This window comes from Rhinatrema bivittatum, chromosome 8 (assembly GCF_901001135.1).
Source record: "Rhinatrema bivittatum chromosome 8, aRhiBiv1.1, whole genome shotgun sequence".
NCBI lineage: Eukaryota > Metazoa > Chordata > Amphibia > Gymnophiona > Rhinatrematidae > Rhinatrema > Rhinatrema bivittatum.
In genome coordinates, this window is record NC_042622.1 from 169,457,773 (window position 1) to 169,479,258 (window position 21,486).

At 45.8% G+C, this 21,486-nt stretch overlaps 1 protein-coding gene across 18 annotated transcripts in view; it reads right to left on the reverse strand.

The window, feature by feature from the left end:
- Positions 1-21,486, reverse strand: part of NCOR1 (nuclear receptor corepressor 1) — a 372,787-nt gene that overhangs the window by 173,928 nt on the left and 177,373 nt on the right. For all 18 annotated transcript variants that reach the window (XM_029611288.1, XM_029611291.1, XM_029611302.1 and 15 more), the window contains one exon: positions 15,058-15,184. In XM_029611288.1, coding sequence (XP_029467148.1) covers positions 15,058-15,184 — 127 coding nt within the window. The remainder of the gene's footprint in view (positions 1-15,057; positions 15,185-21,486) is intronic.

The following is a 21,486-nucleotide window of genomic DNA, read 5'->3' on the forward strand; positions in this document are numbered from 1 at the left end:
GAAAAGTGGATCTATATACAGACAACAACCAACAAGGACTGAATTACATAGTCTAGGTAAACAAATAAGCATGGGTGTAGCTTGCTTATTGCGGCGGTTATTACCCCTAACTAATTAAGCTAGATATTTCACTTAGATGCAGTTCCAACACTGCTCTCTACATTAATGGTGGGGGTGGAAGGGAAATAGAACCAAAAGGTTACTAAGAGCCAAGAGTAACAGATAAGTATGAGAAAAAAAAAAGTGCAAAACTTGCTGGGCAGACTGGATGGGCCGTTTGGTCTTCTTCTGCCGTCATTTCTATGTTTCTATGTTTCTATGTTTTTCCTTACTGTAGACAGATGGACTTAGAACCAATGGGTTATGCTCCCTTGCCAGATGGAGACAGAGTCAGATTTCAAACACTCTTGCAGTGACCTCAGTTCTCCAGTATTCTCTTCAAAAGCCACTGTGGACATACTAGTGAAAAAGACTAAAAAATGTGATTAAAAGCAGATAACCATAACTGCACTAAACCAACCATAAACACTGAACTTCAGTAAGAATATAGGTACCCTAATCTAGAGACTGGATGAACATTTAGCCATGATCTCTTGGATTCGAGGCCCACTCCACAGGAGGAACCATGGCACAGATCTTGGGCAGCAGAGGCTGGGATGCTGAGTTCATCTGTCTACACTAAGGAAAACTAAATTATCAGGTAAGTAATTTCTCCAGTTCCTAGCGTGTAGCCAGATGGACTCAGGACCAATGGGATTACAAAAGCTATGCCCGATCGAGGGGGGGAGGGCTGCCCACGGTCCGGTCAACACTGCCTGTGCAAAGGCTGCATCCTCTCAGGCCTGTACATCCAGGCAATAAAACCTGGAGAAGGTGGGCAAGGACCACCACGTCGCTGCTCGGCAGATGTCAACGGAAGACACCAGTCTAACTTCTGCCCATGACAGTGCCTGAGCCCTCGGGGAATAAGCTCTCATCTGAGAAAGTAATGGCTTTCCAGCCTCCACATAAGCTCCCGGGACCACCTACTTAATCCAGCAAGCTATGGTAGCCCGCAAAGCTGCTTCGCCCTGCTTCCTTCCGCTGTGAAGGACAAACAGGTGGTCCATCTTTCACACCAGTTCTGAGACTTCCAGATACCGAACTAAAAGTCTCTTGACATCCAAATGACAGAGGAGGCTATATTCCTCCGCATCCTTGAATTTATCTAGGAATGGCAACAAAATGGACTGATTCAAATGAAACTCCAAGACTACTTTGGGCAAGAAGGATGGGACAATACGTAGTTGTAAAGCCCCTGGTATCATCCGGAGGAACGACTATCGGCACGACAACACCTGCAGTTCAGAGATGCAACGTACCAAGCACATAGCCACTAAGAACACCATCTTTAAGGTCAATAAGCACAAGGAAAGACTTTGCAGCGGCCAAAATGAAGAATCTGCCAAGAATTCCAGTATTAAATTGAAATTCCACAATGGGACCGTTAACTGTAAGGGAGATCGAAAACAGGACACGTTCAGAAAACGGGACAAGTCAGGATGGGCTGAGAGGCAGGCCCCATTTACCTTACCCTTGAAAAAGGAGAGAGCTGCTACCTGCACCTTCAAAGAATTAAGGGCTAAACCTTTATTCAAACTTCCTTGCTAGAATTCCAGAATAAATGGGACTTTGACCACCTGAGGGTTGACACCGCGTTCCTTGCACCAGGCCTCAAAATACCCTCCAGACCCGCATGTATGCTAGGGATGTGGAGAACTTACGAGCACAGACTAAGGTGACAATTACCGCCACAGAATATCCTTGCTTCATCAGGTGAGCCCTCTCAAGGGCCAGACCGCAAGATAGAATAGAGTCAGGTCCTCGTGAAAGACCATTCCCTGTTATAACAGGTGCCTGTGTGGTGGGAGGCACAGGGGATTCTCCGCATGTCCGCATACCACAGATGCTCAAGCCAATCCATAGCTACCAGTAGGATTAGTCCCCTATGGCTTTTGATTCTGCGAATGGACCCTGCCTAGCATGGGCCATGGAAGGAAGATGTATAGCAACTCATCTTCCGGCAAGATCTGGACGAGAGCATCGATTCTCAGGGACCAAAAATCTCTTCTACGACTGAAGAATCGAGGAACATTAGCATTGTGGGATGTGGCCAGCAGGTCGATTGACCGGAGGCCTCAATGATCTACTATCAGTTTATTTATTTATTTTTAATTTTTATACCCCGACATTCTTGTATAATATACAAATCATACCAGTTTAAATGCTTTGGCTGACAACCCCCCCCCCCCTCTCCTGGATCCAGACTCTCCCTGTTTAGAAAGTCTGCTCTGATGTTGTCTTTTCCTGCAATGTGGGAGGCTGAGATCATCTGTAGATGTACTTCCGCCCACTCCATCAGGAAGTCTATCTCCTGTGACACTTGTTGGCTCTTGGTTCCTCCCTGGCGGTTGATCTAGGCTACCGTTGTTGCATTGTCTGACATCACACGGACCACCTGGTCCTGTATTCTGTGGCTGAACTGTAAACAAGCCAATTTGACTGCCCGGGCCTCCAGGCGATTGATGTTCCAGAGGACCTCTTCTTCTGTCCACCATCCTTGGGCCAACAGCTCCTGACAGTGAGCTCCCCAGCCCTGGAGACTTGCAACTGTTGTGAGAACCAGCCAATCCGGGGAATACAGGGACACACCCCTGTTCAGATGAGCTTCCTTTAACCACCACTGGAGGTGACAGCAGACTCCCATCGGTAGGTGGAGACGAACCGAATAATCTTGAGACTGTGAGTTCCAATGTGATAGCAGAGAGCGTTGAAGAGGACGCAAGTCTGCCCTCGCCCTCGGCACTACTTCCAGGGGTGCCACTATCAACCCTGGAACTTGGAGATAGCTCCACACTGTCGGGCATACCGTGTTCACCAACTGATGCACCTGGTACATCAACTTCTGTATCCTTGTGGATGGAAGAAAGACTTTGCCCCGCCTGGTGTCGAACTGGACTCCCAGATACTCCAAGGACTGGGAAGACATGAGGCTGTTCTTGACCAGGTTTACTACCCAACCAAATTCCTGTAACAGGGAGATCACCCTGTTGGTTACCAGGAGGCTCTCTTCCACGGACTTGGCCTGGATCAACCAATTGCCCAAGTATGGGTGCAGAAAGATCCCTTCTTTTCTTAATGCTGCTGCAACGACCACCATGATCTTGGAGGTGGCTCTGGGGGCAGTGGCTAAGCCAACGGATAGCGCCCGAAACTGATAATGACGACCCAGCACAGCAAAGCGTAGTATGTGTGTTACATCGAGGATGCTCCAAGAATGTTTGTTACACCATATTACTTCAGACGGTAAAATTAAAAATGGAATGTACGACTGAGTGACACCTTTTGATTTCATAAAGTGTTTGCGACAAATGATTCCTGAAGGCGGTTGGTTGCCGAAACTTGTGCAAGTCAGATATTTCGCAAAGAAAAAACAAGGGAAGATGAAGTACTAACCAAGAGCTAAGTATACTATTGACATTGTTCAATTAAGAAACAATGGAGGAGTATTCATTGATTAAGAGCAAAGAATAAAATTGTGGGCGCTGTGAGAAACAGAGGCTGTTGTGCACATATTAAAAGTAAAAAAAAAAAAAGTTTCAAAAAAATATTTATATGAAATTAACAAATTTTATTGCCTCATCTTGGATTATAAGAATACATTAAAGATGAATTTTACAATTAAACACAGGATGGAGGTGGTAAGTTAATGATTAAAGAACAGATTGTCTGTGACCCCATGGGTGGGGATGCAGAGTATTAGTATGAAACCATCACCCCTTCCTACATAAAACTTATTGTTGGTTAAAATCTCATTTTTTGTGGGATATTGTAATTGGCAATTGCGGCAATAATATTTGCTATATAGGTAACTTTCACTAGGTTAAATATTTTTACATTAACTGTATTTTCCTGGGGCATATATACTGGGACCACAGCCCACATCCTGAGAAGTCTTAAAAGTGTAACCTCCACTGCCTGCTTCTTGTGCTGGGAGTGGCAAGGAGACATCATGAATACTTCCAGTGGAGTGCTGTGGGATTCCAGTGCATATCCTTCTCAAATGATTTCCAGTACCCATTTGTCTGAAGTGATCTCGACCCACCATTGGTAAAAGAGAGACAGACAACCACCTATCTCCTTTGTCCCGAAGGTGGGTTGGTAAATTTCATCGTGCGTTTCAAGACAAGTCTGAACCCGAACCTGCCCCTCTCCTGGGCTGTCAGGTACGAAAGGACTGGGACCTCCCAAGGGGTCGAGACAATTGAAAAGTTGAATTTCTGTAGAGGCAAAAATGCTGGGAACCCCTGGATCGAATCCTCATTGGCGAGAGGCACTGTAGCTGCTTCCTCTTATCTTTCAAAAAGCTTCCAATAAGGGCCCTGAACTCAGCAGTTGGAGTAACAGGTAAATATGAGAAAATAAGTGTGAAAGCTTGCTGGGCAGACTGGATGGGCCTACTGGTCTTCTTCTGCAGTCATTTCTATGTTTCAGTAACTGGGGAACTGGAGACTCACCCCATTTACTGGCCAGCTTTTCCAACATGCTCCTGAATAGGAGTGATCCTTTAAAGGACATCTTTGTAAGATTAGCTTTGGAGGTGGTGTCAGCTGACCAGCTCCGCAGCCATAGCTTTCATATGGCTGCCATCACCGAAGCCTCCTCTGGCAGAAGTTCGGACTAAATCAGAGCCTGCGTCTGCTAAAAAGGCAGCAGCGAATTCCATAACCGCTCTGGAATTCACCCCCAGTGGAAGCACTGAGAGGAGAGGATCACTTTCCTTGGTGACTGAAAGGAATCTAAGTTCTGCTTGGGAAATTTTTTTTTAAAGTATTGGGGAGAAATAACTATTGGGGTATACTATTTAGTGTGTTTGTGCTTTAAATAGTCAGTAAGGCAGATAAACAGAAGATAGTGTGTCTGTATGCCACACATTAAGAAAGGTGGAAGAATGGCAAAATGATTACTGGCATGGTTAAAAGGTGAGGTGAAAGAGGCTATTTTAGCCAAAAGATCTTCATTCAAAAATTGGAAGAAGGATCCAACAGCATAAGCGTTGGCATGTTAAATGTAGACATTGATAAAACAGGCTAACAGAGAATTTGAAAAGAAGGTGGCCACAGATGCAAAAACTCACAGTAAAAACTTTTAAAAATATATCCAAAGTAGAAAGCCTGCGAGGGAGTCAATTGGACCGTTAGATGATCAAGGAATTAAAGGTGCACTTAGAGAAGATAAGGCCATCGCGGAAAGATTAAATTATTTCTTTGCTTCAGTGTTTACTGAAGAGGATGTTAAGGAGATACCCGTTCCAGAGAAGGTTTTCATGGGTAATGATTCAGATGGACTGAACCAAATCATGGTGAACCTAGACGATGTGGTAGGCCTGATTGACAAACTGAAGAGTAGTAAATCACCTGGACCGGATGGTATACACCCCAGGGTTCTGAAGGAACTAAAAAATGAAATTCAGATCTATTAGTAAAAATTTGTAACCTATCATTAAAATCATCCATTGTACTTGAACAATGGAGGGTAGCTAATGTAACCCCAATATTTAAAAAGGGCTCCAGGGGCGATCTGGGAAACTACAGACCAGTTAGCCTGACTTCAGTGCCAGGAAAAATAGTGGAAAGTGTTCTAAAGAACATATAGAAAGACATGGTTTAATGGAACAAAGTCAGCATGGCTTTACCCAAGGCAAGTCTTCCCTCACAAATCTGCTTCACTTTTTTAAAGGGGTTAATAAACATGTAGGTAAAAGTGAACCAGTAGATGTAGAGTATCTGGATTTTCAGAAGGCATTTGACAAAGTTTCTCATGAGTGGCTTCTAAGAATAGTAAAAAGTTATCGGATAGATGGCAATGTCCTTTCATGGATTACAAACTGGTTAAAAGACAGGAAACAGAGTAGGATTAAATGGACAATTTTCTCAGTGGAGGGGTATAGACAGTGGAGTGCCTCAGGGATCTGTACTGGGACCATGCTTTTCAATATATTTAAAAATGATCTGGAAAGGAATACGAGTGAGGGAATCAGATTTGCTGATGATACAAAATTATTTGGAGTAGTTAAATCACAAGCAGATTGTGATAAATTGCAGGAGGACCTTGTGAGACTGGAAAATTGGGCATCCAAATGGCAGATGAAATTTAATGTGGATAAGTGCAAGGTGATGCATATAGAGAAAACAACCCATGTTATAGTTACACGATGTTAAGCTCCATATTAGGAGCTACCACCCAGGAAAGATCTAGGCGTCATAGTGGATAATACATTGAAATCGTCAGCTCAGTGTGCTATGGTAGTCAAAAAAGCAAACAGAATGTTAGGAATTATTAGGAAGAGAATGGTGAATAAAACAGAAAATATGATGCCTCTGTATCGCTCCATGGTGAGACCGCACCTTGAACACTGTACAATTCTGGTCACCGCATCTCAAAAAAAGATATAGTTGCAATGGAGAAGGTACAGAGAAGGGCAACCAAAATGATAAAGGGGATGGAACAGCTCCCCTATGAGGAAAGACTAAAGAGGTTACGGCTGTTCAGCTCTGAGAAGAGACGGCTGAGGTGGGTTATGATAGAGGTCTTTAAAATCATGAGAGCTCTAGAACGGGTAAATGTGAATCTGGTATTTACTCTTTTGGATAACAGATGGACTAGGGGACACTCCATGAAGTTAGCATGTAGAAGATTTAAAACTAATCGGAGAAAATTCTTTTTCACTTAACGCACAATTAAACTCTGGAATTTGTTGTCAGGGGATGTGGTTAGTGTATTTAGTGTAGCTGGGTTTAAAAAAGGTTTGGATAAGTTCTTGGTGGAAAAGTCTATTACCTGCTATTAATCAATGACCTTGCTAATCGCTTCTTGTGCTCTGGTGGCTCATTCAGGTCTACTTCTCTCTCAGGAGAATGATAAGAACATGCCATACTGGGTCAGACCAAGGGTCCATCAAGCCCAGCATCCTGTTTCTAACAGTGACCAATCCAGGCTACAAGTACCTGGCAAGTATTCAAATATTAAGTATATCCCATGCTACTGAGCATGCTCAGTCTGCCAGTCAAAGTTTCTAGAAACTTTGATAAAAGTTTTCCGGGCCAGACTCCATCAGATGATGTCACCCACATTTGAGAACTAACATTCTGCTGTCCTAGGAGAACACTTGTTACAGGTAAGCAACTGTGCTGTACTCAACCAAACATAAGCGCTGAATCCCAGCAATATTATAGATGCCCCGACCTAGGGACAGGGTGACGGCTTACCCGTAACCTCTTGAAATTGAGATTCACCTCATGGGTGATTCCTTGGCATCATTCATGGGCAGCCGTGGGTGGGATGCTGAGTCGGTCTACACTAAGGAAAACAAAATTATCAGGTAAGAAATGTCTCCATTTAACCTGTAGGGGGGTAAAGGTTTCCCTGCTTCTACATAACCTCCTGTGATCACTTCCTTGATCCAGTAAGCTATGGTAGCTCGTGAAGCTGCTTCGCCTTGTTTCCTTCCACTGTGAAGAACAAACAAGCGGTCCATCTTGTGCACCGGTTCTGAAGGTTCCAGATACTGTAATAAAAGCCTACTGATGTTTAAGTAACATAGGAGGTGGTAGTCTTCCATGTCCTTGCATCTGTCTAGGGACGGTAAGGAAATGGACTGATTCAGGTGTAACTCTGAGACTACCTTTGGCAAGAAGGACGGGTTGGTGCGAAGCTGTAACATTCCTGGAGTCAACCAGAGGAACGGCTCCCAACATGACAGCGCCTATAGTTCAGAGATGTGACGAGCCAAGTATATCGCCACCAAGAATACAGGCAAAGAGGCAGACTGCGCAGCAGCCGGAAGGAAGGCCCTGCTAAAAAGTCCAATACTAGATTGAGGTTTTATAGGGGGACCGGCCACTTTAAGGGTGGTCAGAGGTGTTTAACCCCTTTTAAGAAACGGGCCAAGTCCAGACGTGTCGACAGGCGGGCTCCGTTCACCTCGCCTCTGAAACAGGAGAGCGCCACCACCTGAATCTTCAAGGAGTTGAGGGACAACCCTTTGTTCAGGCTATCCTGTAAAAATTCCAGAATCATGGGGATATTGGTCGTCCAAGGGGCCATCCCACGTTCCTTGCACCAGGCCTCAAATACTCTCCAGATCCGCATGTACTCCAAGGACGTCGAGAACTTCCGAGCGCGGAGCAAGGTGGCAATTACTGCTGCCGAATATCCGCCCTTCATCAGGCAAGCCCTCTCAAGGGCCAGACCATAAGACAAAACAGAGTTGGGTCCTCGTGAAGATTGGACCTTGTTGGAGAAGGTCCCTGTGTGGAGGGAGGCATAGGGACTCTCCACCAGAAGCTTCCACTTATCTGCATACCACGGGCATCTGGGCCAATCCGGGGCCACCAGAAGGACTAAACCTCTGTGGCATCTGATCTTGCAAATGACCTTGCCCAGCACAGGCCACGGAGGGAAGTCGTACAATAAGTCCTCCTCTAGCCTCCTCAACCGCCTCTCTGACATTGGAATAACAGGCTCTGCTCACACATGGTTCAAGTCATTCCTTAGTAACAGAAGCTATAAAGTTAAAATCAATAATAAAGAATCACCACGTCACAATTCCTCACAAGGAGTTCCTCAAGGCTCCTCACTATCCCCAACTCTATTCAACATATACCTTCTTCCTCTATGCCAACTATTAACCAACCTGCAACTAAAACATTTTCTATATGCTGACGACGTGCAAATTCTGATACCCAAAGAATCTCTCTCAACAACCCTCAAATACTGGGAAAACTGCCTTCAAGAGATCAACGGACTCCTCGCAAACCTAAATCTGATTCTAAACTCCGCCAAAATGGAACTCCTCCTCATCACACCCGAAAACAGCAACCCCCCACCTCAAATTGCTCCAATTAACACCATTGTGACACAAGCAAGAGATCTTGGGGTAATAATAGACAAACACTTGAATCTAAAAACATTTATTAACAATACAACCAAGAACTGCTTTTACAAGCTGCAGGTAATCAAAAGAATGAAAGCACTCTTACACTTTCACGACTTCAGAACTGTCCTACAATCAGTAATATTCTCCAAGATCGATTATTGCAACTCTATTTTACTAGGCCTCCCGTCCTCATCCATCAAACCACTCCAGATGCTCCAGAATGCGGCAGCTAGAATCTTGACTAATTCCAGAAGAAGAGACCACATCTCTCCCATTCTAATAAATCTTCACTGGCTACCAATACACTACAGAATCCTACACAAGTCATTCACTATCATCCATAAATCCATCCACTCACCAGCCCCCCTCAACCTCCAAATCCCCCTCAGACTTCATTCATCATCCAGACCCATCAGAGAAGCATACAAAGGTTCACTGTCTGTTCCCGCTATTAAAGCGACTCACCATATCACACTCAGAGACCGGGCCTTCTCTACAGCGGGCCCTGCTCTTTGGAATTCCTTACCACCTGATCTCAGACTTGAACCTTGCCTGCTGACGTTCAGAAAAAGGCTTAAGACTTGGCTATTTAAACAAGCCTTTCCAGAGTCTAATATCCAAGGAGAGATCCTACGACACACGAACCCTACAGATTCTACCACCCATTGAGACCTAACGGGACAATGTAAATACTAACCACAAAGAGACATTACTGCACAATGTAAATAATCTACCTCTGTAAAGTTTATATTTATTCCTGTCTATTCTTATTCTCCTTCATTCCCCAGTTTCAACGACCTTGTTATATTGTAACTTTTTGCTTCTTCTGCACTGGTTAAATGAACAAAGTTTTCACTCCCCTGTTATCTGTAAACCGGCATGATATGATTGTATCATGAATGCCGGTATAGAAAAGCCATAAATAAATAAATAAATAAATAAATAGCCAGGTCTGAACAAGGGCATCGATTCCTTGGGAGCACTGACCTCTTCTGCAACTGAAGAATCGGGGGACCTTCACATTGTGAGATGTGGCCAGTAGGTCGATGGATGGGAGACTCCAGCAATCTACCAGGAGTTGGAAGGCTCTGGTTGACAACACCCATTCTCCTGGATCCAGACTCTCCCTGCTGAGAAAGTCTGCTCTGACATCATCTTTTCCCATGATGTGGGAAGCAAAGATCTCTTATATATTTAACTCCGCCCATTCCATAAGGGGGTCTATTTCCAGAGACATTTGGTGGCTTTTGGTTCCTCCCTGGCAGTTGATGCAGGCTACCATTGTTGGGTTTTCCGACATCATGCATACCGCCTGGCACTAGAGTCTGTGGCTGAATTGCAGACACGCTAATCTGACAGCTCAGGCTTCCAGGCGGTTAATGTTCCAGCGCACTCTTCCTTGGTCCATCACCCTCAGGTTGTCAATTCCTGACAGTGAGCTCCCCACCCTCGGAGGCTTGCATCTGTCGTGAGGACCAGCCAGTTCGGTGAGGATAGTCTTACACCCTTGCTTAGGTGAGCTTTCTGTAGCCACCATTGGAGGCGAGAACATACTTCCATTGGTAGGTGGAGGCGAATCGAGTAGTCTTGAGACATTGGGTTCCAACATAACAGCAGGGAGCGTTGGAGTGGCCGAAGTATGCCCTTGCCCACAGTACTACCTCCAGGGTTGCTGCTATCAGGCCAAGGACCTGGAGATAGCTCCACACTCTGGGGTGCATCGTGTTCATCAACTGACACACTTGGCACATCAGCATCCTTATCCTCGAGGGAGGGAGGAAGACTTTGACCTCCTTGGTGTCGAACTGGACTCCCAGGTACTCTAATGACTGGGAGGGCTTGAGACTACTCTTCTCCATGATCACAACTCAACCAAGTTCCTGAAGCAGGGACATGACCCTGCTGGTCACCGGAAGGTTCTCTTCCAATGACATCGCCCGGATCAGTCAGATGTTTAAGTAAGGGTGCACCAGGATCCCTTCTTTCCTCAGTGCCACTGTCATGACCACAATAATTTTAGAGAATGTTCTAGGGGCGGTTGCTAGGCCAAAGGGCAACGCCCGGAACTGATAACTGCAGCCCAGTACCGCAAAGCGTAGGAAACGCTGGTGGTCTTGATGGATTGGAATATGAAGGTAGGCCTCCGAGAGGTCCAGGGAGGTTAAGAACTCTCCCAGTTGTATGGCCATTATGACGGAGTGAAGAGTTTCGATGCGGAAGTGAATTATCTGCAGATGACAACTGATGCTCTTGAGGTCCAGGATGGGGCGAAATGAACCCTACTTCTTGAATAGGATGAAATAGCGCCCTGTATTTTCCTGAGGTGTAGGTATCTGAGTTATAGCCCTCAAAACTGAGGAGCCTTATCAACGTAGTTTCCACTGCCAATTTCTTGTGCTGGGAGTGGCAAGGTGACATCATGAACATGTCCCAAGGGATGCTGCGAAATTCCAGAGCATATCCTTCTCATATGATGTCCAGTACCCATTTGTCCGACATGATCTCGACCCACCACTGATGGAAGAGGGATAGTCTGCCCCCTATCTCCTCGTCCTGTGAATGGGTCGGCCAAACATCATTGGGAAGTTCAGGCCGAACCAGTTCCTCTTTTGGTTGTCTGTTCCAAAAGGACTGAGACCTTCCCGAGGGTCGAGATGTCTGAAATGATGAGTTTCTGAGGCCCAAAATATGCTGGGAGCCCCTGGCCCGACCCCTCATGGGCGAGGAGCTCTGCAACCTCTTTTTCTTATCTTCCGGTAGCCGCGGCACTGAAGATTCATCCCACTTACGAGTTACCTTCTCCAGTTCACTTCCAAATAGGAGGGGATCCCTTAAAAGGCAACTTTGTGAGGTTTGCCTTAGAGGTCGCGTCCGCTGACCAATTTCACTGCCATAGTTGTCTTCTGGCCGCCAACCCTGAAGCTACTTCTCTGGCCGACGTACACACTAGGTCAGAGCTTGCATCCATTAGGAAGGCCGCAGCAGGCTCCATCGCCTCTCTGGAATGTGCCCCTGAGCTTCTTGGGAGAAGCAGACACGAGCGAGCCACCAGGGCACAACAGCAAGCGATCTGCAGCTTCATTGCTGTCATATCAAAGACTTGCTTAAGGATTCCAACTGCCTATCGTGCGCATCCTTCAAGGCCGTTCCTCCCTCTACTGGGATAGTTGTTCACTTCGAAACAGTGCAGACCAGGGCATCCATCCACTTTCGGGAAACGCAGGTGTTGTCTGGCTGTTGGGTCCAGAGGATACAGAGCATCCAATGCCCGACCTCTTTTAAAGCTGGCTTCTGGGGCATCCCACACCAGGTCAATCAACTCCTGGATGGCTTCCAGCATCAGGAAATAGCAAGATGCTTTCCGTAGAGACACCAGAATCAAATTCTTCTTTGGTTCTGTCATCGGGTCAGTGACGGGAACTCCCAGAGTCTTCACAGTTTGGGAAACCAGGGCCGGCAATTCATCTCTGTGGAAAAACCGTATCATGACCCGGTCTAGTTCCAAGGTTGGAGGGATTTCCCCTTCCTCCAATGGGTCTGCATCCTCTTCGTCATCCGTGGTGTCTGGGTCCCTGTCAGGGATACCCTTGGTGAGGCGAAGCATGTCCCGAGGCATGCTAATAGGGCTAGAAGGACAAGGCCTTTCCAGCTGGGGCTCAGTCCAGGCAGGGGCAACAGCTAACTGTACCTGAGCAAAGGCTTGAAGGCCCTGAAAGAATTCCACCCAAGAAAAGGTCGCTGGGTCCATACCTAGCCCAGAAGGAACTGGGATAGGCGCCACTTAACTACCCTCTCTCGAGGAGAATGCAACCCTGTATTGGGACCCTTACTTTTCAATATATTTATAAATGATCTGGAAAGAAATACGACAAGTGAGGTAATCAAATTTGCAGATGATACAAAATTGTTCAGAGTAGTTAAATCACAAGCAGATTGTGATACATTGCAGGAAGACCTTGTGAGGCTGGAAAATTGGGCATCTAAATGGCAGATGAAATTTAATGTGGACAAGTGCAAGGTGATGCATATAGGAAAAATAACCCATGCTATAGTTACACAATGTTAGGTTCCATATTAGGTGCTACTACCCAAGAAAGAGATCTAGGCATCATAATGGATAACACATTGAAATCATAGGTTCAGTGTGCTGCTGCAGTCAAAAAAAGCTAAAAGAATGTTGGGAATTATTAGAAAGGGAATGGTGAATAAAACGGAAAATGTCATAATGCCTCTCTATCGCTCCAAGGTGAGACCGCACCTTGAATACTGTGTACAATTCTGGTCACCGCATCTCAAAAAAGATATAATTGTGATGGAGAAGGTACAGAGAAGGGTGACCAAAATGATAAAGGGAATGGAACAGCTCCCCTATGAGGAAAGACTAAAGAGGTTAGGACTTTTCAGCTTGGAGAAGAGATGGCTGAGTGGGGATGTGATAGAGGTGTTTAAAATCATGAGAGTTCTAGAACGGGTAGATGTGAATCAGTTTTTTACTCTTTTGGATAACAGAAAGACTCGGGGGCACTCCATGAAGTTAACATGTGGCATATTTAAAACTAATCGGAGAAAGTTCTTTTTCACTCAACGAACAATTAAACTCTGGAATTTGTTGCCAGAGGATGTGGTTAGTGCAGTTAGTATAGCTGTGTTTAAAAAAGGATTGGATAAGTTCTTGGAGGAGAAGCCCATTACCTGCTATTAATTAAGTTGACTTAGATAATAACCACCGCTATTACTAGCAAAGGCAACATGGAATAGACTTAGTTTTTGGGTAATTGCCAGGTTCTTATGGCCTGGATTGGCCTCTGTTGGAAACAGGATGCTGGGCTTGATGGACCCTTGGTCGGACCCAGTATGGCATGTTCTTATGTTCTTACTCAGATTTGGGGTGCTATTGGATAAGGTCACGGCTGACCCATCCTCCGACTGGGAGGATCCAGGCTTGGAGAAGTTTGAGAGTTCAGCCCTCCCTGGTTCTCCTCACAGTGTTGACACAGAAAGGATTCTAGGTTAGACTGTGCGGCCCTAATATGGCAGGCAGCACAAAGAGTGTCGCTTGTGCTTCTTTGCTGCTGGAGCCATAGTTCAGTGAAGCTTGTGCGTTCAGCTGGCTAGCGCTTGGATTTGAGTGCGCACAAATCCGCCCCAATGCATGAAAGGATAAGCGTCCGGTTGTGCACGCTAGTATGCACACAGGTGTGCGCGCACGTATACACGTACTTATGCGTGCGTTAGGCGCATAGTAGGACTAGCTCGGATTGTGCGTACCGACGGTCTACGGGGGAAAATGGCGACGCACAAGACGGTGCTACCGCGGCCTGCCTACCGAGCCTGACGCAGGGCCTAACCCATTGGAGGGCTGCTCAACCCACTCGGAAACCCGCTTCCCTTGCCCCAGCTGCATCGGGAATATCGTCAGTACAGTGCGCCGATCAAGAGACCGGAGGCAACACTTACCAGAGCCCTTCCACGTCTCTGAATTGGAGGAGCCCTAGTTTAACTTACCAGGGCTCAATTCTTACCGGCTGAGTACAGAGACTATCTCCGGCTGCGGGAGGAGAGGGCTTAGGCCGACACTGCTGCGCTTGGCTTCCTGTACCCGCTGCCTTTCAGCTGCTTCAGCAGCAAAGTCCACACCAGGAACCGGCTACTGGACCAAGGCACATCTCTAAGAGATCTCGGAAACTGCCTCAGAAATTCTCAGCTGGGGGAGGGACGATTACGTATCACCGCAGGAGAGCGGGGCTCGATCCTTTTCCAATTTAAAGGTAAATTTTCTTCATCAAACGAGTACTGCAATCCCACTAAACACCAGTGCTGGTGTGGGGATAGCACACCCACATCTGCTAGGAGACAGAGAGATACTGAATGGCTGAGGTCACTACAGGGGTATATCTAAGGTGACGTCAGCTTTGAAACCAGACTACGTCTCCATCTGCTAGCAAGGGAGCACATAACCATTGGTCCTGAGTCTATCTGGCTACATGCTAGGAAAAAAGGAATTCAATTATTTATAATATTTTACAAATCAATCAAACAGGGAATACTTGACTCCTGTCCCAACAGCCTTGTCAGCTTACCATTGGTGGAATGACAGCAGCTCGATGGTGAAGCTGCTGTAGATCCATGTGCCCTTGTTTCATGGAGGATACCAGCAGAGTGCCAGGGGGATGTAACAGGGAAGGCTTTGAATCCATGGAATAGATTCTAGGGGAAAAATAAAATATTCAGAAAGAAGTCAAATGCATGTTAAGACTCGCAGGCTTTCGTCTTTTTTTTTGACAGGAGGGTCAGTGTCAATCTGTTACCATGATAGCACTAATCTTAAAACTTATGGTGCACCAATTCGAGTTCCTGAGGAATCTTCCTCCATCTAAAAAACATGAACTGCAATACTCTCTGCAGCCCGGGTATGCCTCCAAAAGTTCACTGCTGCTTATCTCTAGAGGCTCCAGGGCGGACTGAAGCTCTATAACTAGAGCAACTTCCTGTATGCTAGGGGGTATCAAGCACGCCCAATGTCACAAAACCTTTCAGCCCTTTCCTCATATTAACTATTTTGTGCACATAAGTGTAAGTCTTGACCGTTTAATTTGAGAGGGCAAACGACAGGGAGCTCAGAATTAGCATGGGAAGCGGGAGAGGAGGGGGAAAGGGGTGCATGTGTGTGAATTTCCTCCTTCCCCACTCTTCCCTCCCCCTCTGCAAGGTCTCCCCTTTTCTCTTTCCTCTATAATCCCCCTCTCACTCCTGCAAGTTCTGCAACATCTCCCTGCCCTGCAGCCCTCTCTCTCTCCCTTTCATTCCCTGCTTAGCATCACCACCCACCTCTTTCGCTTCCTTTCACCATGCGCTAGGCTCAGGCTGATCCAAGTCCCTCAGGACTGATGACGGCCACCCCCTTTCCCCTCATCCTGCACAGGCTTAGCTACCTAGAAAACTGCAAGAGGTGGGGGCCACAGCAGGGCCTGTGAACGTATGCTGGCTCCTGGGCTCCGTGCTGAATTTTTGTGCTTTGCTGCTGCAGCCTCCTGTGTCAGTTGGTGCTCACTTCAAAGTCCTCCCCCCTTAGGCCTGGCACAGCATTTGTGGATACACCCCCCCCCCCCAAATTTCACCTATAGCTGTCACAGAGTGAGTGGCATTGTAGAAGGATTATCGGGTAGACACACAAAAGGTGTGGAAAACATGAGGAGGGATCTAGCAAACCTTGAGGAATGGCCTAGGATTTGGCAGCTAAGATGTAATGCTAAAAAATGCAAGCTCATACATTTAGGATGGAAAAACCAAGGAAGAGATACACTACAGGGGGGTGAAATGCTTCTACTCACAAAATAAGAATGGCATCTGAAGATGATTCTATCTAATGATCTCAAGGTGGCAGCAAAACCAGAAAGATGCTTGGATGCTTAGGGAAAACATAAGAAGTGTCATGTTGGGTCAGACCAAGGTCCAGCAAGCCCAGCCCTGACTCTGACAGCAGCCAGTCTGGGTCATGAATATCCATCAGATCCCAAACAGTTGATTTCTTAAATCTCACTCCTATGGATAAGCGCTGGCTTTCCCAAGTCTACCTGGCTAATAACTCTTTATAGATTTTTTCCTTCAGAAACTTTGTCAAACCCTCTTTTGAACCTCACTAATCAGGCCGATTCAGTAAAAGTCGCGGGTCAGTATGTAAATGAGGGCCCGCGGTAAAAAGAGGCACTAGGGACACTAGCACGTCCCTAGCGCCTCTTTTTTTGACAGGAGCGGCAGCTGTCAGCGAATTTGACAGCCGACACTCAATTTTGCCGGTGTCTGTTCTCAAACTCGCTGACAGCCACGGGTTCGGAATCCAGACGTCGGCAAAATTGAGCATCCGCTTTTCAACCCATGAGCCGCGGGCCGATTTTAAATTTTTTATTATTATTTTAAATTATTTTTTACTTTGGGACCTGCAACTTAATATCGCCATGATATTAAGTCGGAGGATGTACAGAAAAGCAGTTTTTACTGCTTTTCTGTGCACTTTCCTGGTGCTGGCAGAAATTAGCGCCTACCTTTGGGTAGGCGCTAATTTCTGAAAGTAAAATGTGCGGCTTGGCTGCACATTTTACTTAGTGAAGCGCGCGAGAATAACTAATAGGGCCATCAACATGCATTTGCATCTTGCGGGCGCTATTAGTTTGGGGGGGGGGGGGGTTGGACGCGTGTTTTCGACGCGCTATTACCCCTTACTGAATAAGGGGTAAAGCTAGCGCGTCGAAAAAGCGCTCCGCCGGCACGCACTGTACCGGCCTGCATGTTACTTGCCTTGACCTCATCCCTCTGACAACAGATTCCATAGCTTGATTTTACACTGAATGAAAAAAAAATATTTCCTACGATTTGTTTTAAAATCTGCCAGTTGTTTCAGGAAGTGTCCCCTGGTCCAGGTGTTGTTTGAAACGATGAATAACCTTTCCCTATTTACCCATTCTACTCCACTCTTGATTTATAAATCTCAATCATATCCCCTTCTCAGCCGTCTCTTTTCCAAGCTAGAGAGCCCTAATCTGTTTAGCTTTTCTCCATAAGGGAGCTTTTCCATCTCCTTTTTCATTTTTGTCACCCTCCTCTACACCTTTTCTATGTCCATTGGGTCTGTTTTGAGATGGGACGAGCAGAACTGCACACAATACTCGAGGTGCAGTATACTGTGGCTATACAGGGCATATGATATTCTCAGTTTTATTCTCGATTCCTTTCCAAATCATTCCTAACATTCTATTTGCCTTTCTGTCCGCTGCCGCACACTGAGCCCAAAGATTTAGCCCTTTTCCCGGGCGACTTCTAACATGGAATCCAGCACTGTGTACCTGTAGTTGGGATTATTCTTCCCTATGTACATTCTTTGTACTTGTCCACATTAAACTGCTTCTGCTATGCAATTGCATAACCCCTAGTCTCACAAGGTCTTTCTGCAGTTCCTCTCAACTCGCTGCCATTTTAATGATTTAGAACAATTTTGTGACATCCCCAAATTTGGTCCCCTCACTTATGATTTTCTCCAGATGATTTATGAATATGTTAAATAGCACAAGTCCCAATACAGTCCCTGGTGCACTCCACTAATGATCATTCTCCATTTGGAAAACTGAACATTTAGTCCTACCCTCTGTTTCCTGTCTTTCATCTAGTTACTAATCCAAAATAGGCCACTGCCTCCGATCCCACGATCTCCCAATTTCCTGAGGAGTCTCTCATGAGGGACTTTGTCAAATGCCTTCTTAAAATCCAAATACACTATATCAACCAGCTCACCTTTATCTGCACGCTTATTTACACCTTCTCCCCCATTAAACCAAGTCTGTCTATGCGGTCTGTAATCTTGTTTTTAAGAACAGCTTTGACCTTTTGGCCCGGCACCAATACCAGGCTCATTAGTCTATAGCTGCCCTGATCAATCTGGAGTCCTTTTTAAAAACTGGCATCACACTGACCACCCTCCAATCTCCAGGTACCATGGTTGCTTTAAACGATAGGTTGCAAAGCACCAGAAACAGATCTGCAATTTCATGTCTGAGTTCCTTCAGAACTCTGGGGTGATTTGTTACGTCCTCCAGTTTCGCAGTGATTTAAGTCACTCTATCACTACCATCAAAAAATGTTTCTGGTGTGGGTATGGACCCGGACATCCTACTCAGTAACGAGAAGGGCAAAGAATTCATTTAGTATTTGTTTCCCTGTTATCCTTGACCATCTCTTTTATCCCTCAGTTATCTAGCAGCCCAAATGACTCACTCTCAGGTTTTTGCTTCATAGAAACATAGAAATGATGGCACAAAAGGACCAAAAGGTTCATCCAGTCTGCCCAGTAAGCTTATGCTCCTTGTAGGTTACCCCATGCTTATCAAGTCAGAGCCCTTGTTGGCTACAGTTTGAATCCAATTCCCCATTATACCTTGCTGTTGAAGCAGAAAGCGATGTTTGAGTTGCATCAACAGGATTAAGGCTTATTGGCTAAGGGTAGTAACAGCCGCATCAGCAAGTTAACTTTTAAGGTCTGGGAAAACAAGCAAGGGGTTAATGTCCTTGTTGGTTGCTGCCTGAATCTAATTCCCCTTTTCCCCCTGCTGTTAAAGCAAAGAGCAATAATGGAGCTGCATCAACAGTATGGAATTTTATTGGTCAAGGGTAGTAACTGCCAAACCAGCAAGTTACCCCCATGCACTCTTTCTTCATTTCCATCTTCTAGCTTCTAGGGATCCACAGTGTTTATCCCATGCCTCTATGAAATCTTTTAAATGTTCTTGAAAAAAATTATTTGTTTTTACCTCTATGGCAAGCTTCTTTTCAAATTCTCTCTTAGCCTGCTTAATTACTTTTTTACATTTATCTTGGCAGTGCTTATGCTCTTCATTTTCCTCATACGAGTCTTCTTTCCATTTTTTGAATGATGCCCTTTTGGCTTTAATTGCCTCTTTCACCTACTAAACCACGCTCGCAGTTGCTTGGCTTTCCTTCTTTTTTTAAAATATGGAATACATTTTGTCTGGGCCTCAAGAATGGTCATTTTAAACAATGTCCATAACTCCTGCATGTTTTCAGGAGAAAAAAGGAGGCGATAATGCCCATGTACAAGTCCCTGGAGAGACTTCATTCAGAACACCATGTATAGTTCTGAAGATCGGTGAGAGTTGGTCCAGAAGGATAGTTGTCTTTGTTCTAAAGCATATGGGGAAAGACTTGGAGAGCTAACCTTTTATACTGTAGAGGAAAGACAGAATAGAGGAGATATGAGACATTTAAATACCTCCAAGGTTTCCATGCAGAAGTGGGGTCTCTTTGAAAGGAAAGCAGAGCTGCTTACCTGTAACTTAGGTTCCCAGAGGCAGGAAGATGTTAGTCCTCACACATGGGTGACATCATAAGCTGGAGCCCCAGTCTGGAACTTTGATCTCAAAGATTCTAGAACTTTCAAACATGCTCTACTGAGCATGTGCAACTGTAGTTATCACCCTGCCCCCTAGGCAGAGTCCCTCAAGTCCATGATAAAGCTCATACAAAGAGAAATCAACTCCCAGGGGAGGTGGTTGGGTTTTGTGAGGACTACCATCCTGCTGTCCTCTGAGAACACCTGTTATAGGTAAGCAACTCTGCTTTCTCTGAGGACAAGCAGGATGGTAGTCCTCACACATGGGTGATTCCCAAGCTATAAGCTATCTAAGCAGGACAAAGCAGGAAACCACATAGTGCTGAGAGCACCACCTCTCTCCCTTTTGCCTGTGAGGCAGCTGACCCACAAAGGGGTCTAGACAGAGGAAAAAAAAAAAAAAAAAAAGAGTTGAGTTCTACAAAAATAAAACCAGAGAACAGACAGACACAAAACCAGATGCATAGCAGAGGTGCCTAAGGCAGGGGGAGTGATATGAGTGCCAGCAAGAAACATAATCCACATCACGGAGAACATTACAAGCAGGGTTTCGGATCAGTAAACTGACAACAGTAGGTCTAGAACCTCCTGGATACAGGAAAAAGTCTAGAGTTGTAAAGAAGAGGAGGCGGCTTGGATGATGACCGCATAGTTTCCTTCAATATTACAAGAGAACTGAAAACCCGACTGGGGCCTGAGAACTCCCCAGAAAGAAACTGCTGTTCACTAGCATCAGAAGGAAAGAATGCATCTGCAGAAGTGCGCCTATGTTTGGCTGAAAGACACAATGGGCAGAAAAACCCAAGCAACGCTTGGAAGAATAGTCAGCAACAATGGCAGGGTCTGTGACAGACCCTACGTGCCAAAGTACAAGTCATAGCTGACCATGGAGGACAGCATCAAGGGGATGAAAGGCACTCCTGGAATGGGATTGCTAGCCCAAACCCCCAAGCACAGAGACAAGTTAGGCCTGAAGCTTACCCACACTGCACCTTGTCTACAGGATAGTTCAGGTGAGTAGGAAGGCACTTTGGACAACCTAGTGAATTGAGAAAAGCTAAAGACAGGACGGCCAGATCTTGGCAAAATTATAGGAAAAAATTGGTGTGTCTTTCCCTGCAGACATACACTAAGACATGCCACGAATGCCCTAGCTTTTCTTCCCCTCCTTTCGACAATCCAACTGGAAGTTGGAAGGAACGAAGAACACAAGGAGGCAGACCGCTGGACTGCAGGGGTAAAGAGCAAGTCACTAAGTTGTACATCTCAACCCCAAGCAAATAACTCACTGCTGATTCTAGTAGGGAGTTACCTACAGAGATAGAGCCCTCAGCTGCTTGAAACAGCTGAAACAGAGCAAATACCTCGGGAAGAAATCCAGAAACACTCCACCAAGAGACAGGAAAGCCAGGGTGCCAAAAGTGCAAACCCCTGTCGAACAGGATTTTCTCACCGGCCTAGAAACCCTAAGTGTACCAGGGCAGGGTCAGTGTGATCTCAGAACAGACTGCCCATGAACCTGGCTTAGGTATTACCTCAGCCATGATTACATATACTTCCCCCAAGGAAGCACATGGTCCTGTAAATGGAACAACCATTGCATGAACCAGGA